The sequence below is a fragment of the Nematolebias whitei genome, chromosome 23 (genome assembly GCF_014905685.2).
Source record: "Nematolebias whitei isolate Nwh7 chromosome 23, NemWhi1, whole genome shotgun sequence".
Lineage (NCBI taxonomy): Eukaryota > Metazoa > Chordata > Actinopteri > Cyprinodontiformes > Rivulidae > Nematolebias > Nematolebias whitei.
Window position 1 is genome coordinate 9,119,434 of NC_056520.1, and position 6,170 is coordinate 9,125,603.

Genomic DNA, 6,170 nt, shown 5'->3' on the forward strand with positions numbered 1-6,170 from the left:
GACAGTGGGTATACTGGTAGAAGGATGTTAGAAATGCAGCTGCTAGGAAAAAGACAAAGAGGAGACATATGGATGCAGTTAGAGAGGACATGGATGTAGTTGGAGTGAGGACAGAGATGGAGGAGGACGACTCGCTGTGGCGACCCTGAAGGAGGAACAGTTGGATGATGACTAACAAAGTTAGAATACAAACCAGAAAAAAACATTTTAAAGTCTGGTCCAGGAGGACACACCGGATGAAGCCTGACATCATCCAGTTCAGTTTTAGAGGCAGCCAGGCCGGCCTGCTGGAGCTCCACAAGACGAGCTGATTTAAAGTTTTAAAAGCACCAAAAACTATTGCTTCCACTGTGAAATTAAAAATGGATGTTTATCTTGAGCTGGCGGTGTTGGTCATGTTAAGCCCTGAGGTCTTCTAATGAATGTCTTTGACTTGATACATTCAAGACTTTTTATCGAACTTTTCAGGTAAATCAAACCGACTTTTCGACTCCGTTTTGTGGCTCTGTCACTCAGACTGGTGGTGAAGCAGTTTCAAATGGTGCCGTTTGAATTTAGTATATAGATTCGAGACAAAACGAATGAACATGTGAATGAATAGCTGGAACAGCTGTTCAAGTATCACAGACATTTAAAGCATAATGTCTTCAGTGTCTCTGGAGAGGTAAAACTCCCTCAGCTGTGCACCAGCAGTACATAAAATACAGTCCTGGTGGACTGAGAGGCTAATACTGTACATGAACAAGCAGTTTGTCACTTGAAAATAATTTATGCCCGCCAGCCGTCATGACTGCAAAGATTTACAAGGTGACTTCACTAAAAAGTGGCTGGAGTTCCTCTTGGTCCACGGTTTGGCACACGGAAAGATTAAATTCAGGGAAATGGACGCGCTTCTGTCCGCACAGTCTGAACAGTTCTCTTCGTTCCGTCGTCAGAAAGTCAGAAGCCGGTTTCAGAGATTAGTCTCGTCCCAGGTTGGGTCGTTCATGTTCTTCAGAACTCTACGGACAATCCTCTCCAGCTCTTTTCTGGCTCGCTGTTCTTCTTCCAGGGTCCTTTTCATCCTCTTGTTGTCCTGGAGAAATAAACGAGCGAACAATGACGGTGAGACAAAGAAACGTAAGTCAACTGAATTTTTGGCTGAAACCAGAGAACGCCTGTTGACAAACTATTATACAGCAATCTATAGCAAAGGTCTGGACATGCAAAGATTGTATAACATTTGATCTTGACTTGTGACCTTGAAGCTGGAGTGATGAAAATTGCAGGACACTCCACCTAGTCTTGGTACAAAATTGTACCAAGTTTCATTAAATTAGAGAGGATCAGAAGTCTTGGGCGGGACAAGCAAAAGTTTACAGACTAATACGTCCACCTTTCAACAAGTGTATAAAAAGTAACAGATACATAAATCAAACTCACCTGTTTGAGTCCCTGGACCTCATCTCTAAGACTGTACACAGTGTCCACCAGACTCCTGCAGAAAATAAATAACTTGTCTTTATTTTAACGCAGTGGAAAACTGTGAATACAGAAGCTAGGCCTCATTTGAATGACTACCGGCCAGTGGCCCTCACCCCGATAGTCGCTAAATGCTTTGAAAAACCAGTCATGACCAACATCAGAACAACCATCAACATCAATGAGGACCCTGATCAGTATGCATACCGTGAAAATTGATCAAAAGACGCCATCTTCTCTGTGGTCCACACTGCTCTCACCCACTTGGAGCAGAAGGACTCCTACGTCCGTATGCTCTTTGTGGACTTCACGTCTACCTTCAACACCATGATCCCCCCAAACCTGATGGACAAACTACTCACACCAGGACTAAGCCCCTCCATTTGCAACTGGGTCCTAGACTTTTTCTCAAATAGACCACAGTCGGTGAGGATCTACAACTTCTCCTCCTCCACCATAACCCTCAGCTCTGGCTCTCCTCAGGGATGTGTGTTGAGTCCCCTCCTGTTTACTCTGCTCACGTATGATTGTGCAGCTACCCATCCAGGCTGTCACATTGTAAAGTTTGCAGATGATACAGTGGTAGTGGGACGCATCACAAACAATGATGAGTCCAGCTGCAGGCAGGAGGTGGAACACCTGGAGAGCTGGTGCAAAGAGAATAACTTTCACGTCAATGTGAAGAAGACAAAGGAGATGGTCGTGGACTTCAGAAGGAAGAAACACACCTATACCCCCCTGAGCATAAGAGGATCTGCAGTGGAAGTGGTCTCCAGCTACAAGTACTTGGGTGTACACCTGAATGACAACCTCAGCTGGAGCAACAACACCACCAGCCTGATCAAGAAAGCTCATCAGAGACTCTACTTCCTCAGACGGCTGAGGCGAGCTGGTCTGGGAAGCTCAGTCCTCACCTCCTTCTACAGGTGTGCAGTGGAGAGCATCCTGTGCTCCAGCATCAACGTGTGGCATGGAGGCTGCACAGCTGCAGAAAGAAAAGCTTTGCAGAGAGTGGTGAAGGCTGCACAGAATGTTGGAGTCAGCCTCCCCACCATCACAGACATCTACACCTCCAGATGCAGGAAGATGGCCACCTGCATCATGAAGGACCCCACTCACCCAGCACACACACTTTTTGCCGTGCTCCCCTCAGGAAGGAGGTTGAGGAGCATTAAGTGTAGAACCACTAGACTGAGGAACAGCTTCTACCCTGAGGCTGCTAGACTCATGAATCTCTAACCAGAATAATCACTGTGAAAAATCACATCATGTTACTGCTGATCTGTTTCAATGTTGCTGCTGATCTGTTTCATGTTGCTGCTGATTTGTTTCATGTTGATGTGTTCATGCGTGCTCATCTGCTCACACAGACTCATGTTCATGCTGCTGTTCGACATAATATTTTTATTACTAGTGCTTAGTGTATTTTTACTTTAACATTTTTCTTAGTTCATATCTTAGATCTTATTACTGTTTTTCTTTTGCATTTTAATACTTTTGTTGGATGTAACTGGAACCCTGTGTACACAATTTTGTTCCACCACATGTACCACATGTGGTGTGAATGACAAATAAAGAACCTTGAATCCTTGAATTTAGGACGTAATACCGTAGCGACGATAGATGCTAACGTCAAAGACACCCCGGTGCCATGGTACGATTACGTCACGACACTTGCTGTTTTACAATCCAGGAACTTGCTGAACAGGAAGTGATTTCCCTCATTTTATCCGTCAGGCCGAACATCTGATTCATGGTGTTTGTTTTACAGTCACCAACAATAATCTGAACATAAAACACCAACCCAACGCTGATCAGAACTAACAGGGACGAAACATCCGAACACAGAACCTGAAGAAGTCCTGTCCCAAGATTACCCAGCAGCCCCTGTGGTTCACTCAACCTCTGGCGTTCATGTACAACATGTACTTTCATCTCAGACTGCAATAAAATGCATGAAAAGCTGTTGTTTTTTGCTATTGTTGAATGTAACTTGGGACCCTGTGTACATAATTTTGTTCCACCTCATGTACCACATGTGATGCGAATGACAATAAAACCTACTTGAACTTGAAGTTTTTAACACATTCAAAAAATGGACTGCATGGCCTTCTTGAAGGCTCAGAGCTTCATGTTTTCGTCCCGCCCACTCTACGCCAGCATTCTGATTGGTTAATTTTCCTGTTAGTTATTAAGCAAACTCCTCCTGCAGAGACTGAGCTCCGCCTTCTCTGCTGACCAAGAAGTCCTGACCAATGAGGAAGAAGCTTCAAACATGTTTCTGCCTGGAGACACAAATTTAAAAGAATCTGATTGGATAATAATAGTTTCATTCATTGTAAAAAAAAAAAAATCTTGTTTGCTCATCTGCAAAGTAGTTACAGGAATTAAGAGAAATTAGCCAAAAATAAGAAAATCTATATAAAAATAAATCAGTTTCTTTCGGCTGCTCCCTTTTCAGGGATCACCACAGCGAGCGAACTCGCACGAAAGGTTTGGCTATTTGTTTTACGCTGGATGCCCTTCCTGACGCAACCTGGGCTCAAACCTGCAACCTCAGCATTACAGGACCGCGGCACTGACCACCAAACTACCACAGCCCCCATCTTAAAAATAAACATTTTATACAAAACAAGTATTCAATAAAAATATAAATAGAACATTTCATATCTGCTGAACTCTTAGGCCTTCTCTGAAGGCGTAGAAGGCCCTGAGGGTTAGAACATTTTCACGAGTACAGGCATCAGACGGACACCATAGCACTGATACCGCTTTAAGGCTGCTTGACCAAGAAACGAGTTGGTTTTGTCCTGACCAGACTGTTCTTATCAGAACCTTCCACCGCGGGTCATTGTTGAGTCTGAGAAGATGCTTAACGAGCTGCTTAACGAGTGACAGCTGCCGACGCAGTTCAGAGGAAGTTAACGCTTCAAAGCGTGTTTTTTACAGCCGACTCTATGTTGTTTTTTTTAATACTGTTTATACTTTAGCATTTAGAAAAGTTTTGGGGTATGGATTAGTGCAATCATGGTGCTGAAAATTAAAGGTCATGGACATTTTTTTTTTCATTTCTTTAATGAAAATAATTTGTTCAAAATACAAACGTTCAACAAAATACACTTTGGATTACGATACATTTGCGATAAGACGTTCTATTTATTGTAAGGCAAGTAAAAACACCTTATTCGTACTCGTATAAGTACAGCAAATTGGTCAGTACTGTTTCCAATACAGTCATCTAAAAATTAATAACATTGTAATGCCGTGCTGCGTTCACTGACCTCTCCTCTACCACAGTTTGACCGTTGCTTCTGGTTTCTTCAACTATGATCTTCTCCTCCTTGGGAAACAACATCTGAACGTCCTTCCTGCTGGAGCCTGAACAAACAGTAAACAGGAAGTCGTTTGGGCAGAAAAATAAAAACTTTAACACAATTTAAAAAGCATAAACTGCAAACACAAGGTGTTTGTTTATTTTAGTTCAAAGGATCCCACTGCAGAATCAGTTCATCTGTGGGGTCCCTCAAGGGTCTATTTAAAGTCCACTGCTTTTTAATCTTTACGTGTTGCCTTTGGGGTCCATTTTTAGAAAATATAACATCCCTTTTCATTTCTTTGCTGATGATATTCTGTTTTATTTGCCCGTTAAGTCAGACAGAGTTACTCCACTGGAACCAATCCTGAACTGTCTAAATGACATTTAAGTCTGGTTACAATTAAATTTCTTGACTCTAGATTAAAATACTCTCCACTGGCTCCCTGTTCACCTCAGGGTTGATTTTAAGATTTTATTGATTGTTTTTAAAGTCTTAAAATATCTGGCTCCATTATATTTATGTGATCTTAACATCTACACTCCAGTAAGAGCGCTCTGGTCTACCAACCAGTTCCTCTTAGATGTCCTCAGATCCAAACTGAAGTCCAGAGATGATCGGGCTTTTGCGATTGCTGCTCCAAAACTGTGTAACAGTTTAGCTGATGATTTAAAGACAGTTGAGATTTTGAAATCTTTACTCAAGACTCATCTTTATTCCTTGGCATTTGATCCGTACAAAGTTTGAGAACAAGTTAGAGCTGATTTTTATTGTTGTTGTATTTCATTGTTAACTTTCTCGTTTTTCCTGACAAGATGTATTTTTGGGGGACTGGCATGCACCTATTATTCTACACCTCGGAAGTGAGTCTACATTTCTATCTCCGTTAATGTGGCCCGAACCACAATGTCTACCCCCACAAAAGTTATATCAAAACGACTGGCTCGGCCCCGTGATGCGTGCTATAACTTTTATTGGCATTTCAAGTTACCATGGCGATGTAATTTGTGAACAAAGACGCAATATTTCACCAACTCCAGGAAGTAGTTGGTGACTGCCCACTTATTATTCTACACCTGAAAAGCGTTTCTTTTTCAACTTTAATGCGACCCGAACCGCAACGTGGACCCCCACAAAAGTTATATCAAAACGACCGGCCCGGCTCCAGGAAGTGTGCAATTACTTTTATTGGCATTTGCTGTTACCATGGCGACATATTTTGTTAACAAAGATGCCAAATTTCCCATAGGAAATGAATAGGAGAAAACTCTTCAAAGAAACTGAGTAACGTATGGAGCCATTTTGGTTCAACATGCCTGGAAGGCACCTATTATTACCTATTATCACCTATTATTATTATTATTATTATTATTATTATTATTATTATTATTATTA

At 42.0% G+C, this 6,170-nt stretch overlaps 1 protein-coding gene across 6 annotated transcripts in view; it reads right to left on the reverse strand.

The window, feature by feature from the left end:
* Positions 1 to 504: 504 nt before the first annotated feature.
* Positions 505 to 6,170, reverse strand: part of arhgef7b (Rho guanine nucleotide exchange factor (GEF) 7b) — a 39,146-nt gene continuing 33,480 nt past the window's right edge. For 2 of the 6 annotated variants that reach the window (XM_037696464.1, XM_037696467.1), the window contains 3 exons: positions 4,743 to 4,839; positions 1,423 to 1,477; positions 505 to 1,075 (listed from right to left, as the gene is read on the reverse strand). In XM_037696464.1, coding sequence (XP_037552392.1) covers positions 953 to 1,075; positions 1,423 to 1,477; positions 4,743 to 4,839 — 275 coding nt within the window. In that variant the 3' untranslated portion in view covers positions 505 to 952. The remainder of the gene's footprint in view (positions 1,076 to 1,422; positions 1,478 to 4,742; positions 4,840 to 6,170) is intronic. The other 4 variants (XM_037696468.1, XM_037696469.1, XM_037696466.1 and 1 more) reach the window with 2 other exon arrangements.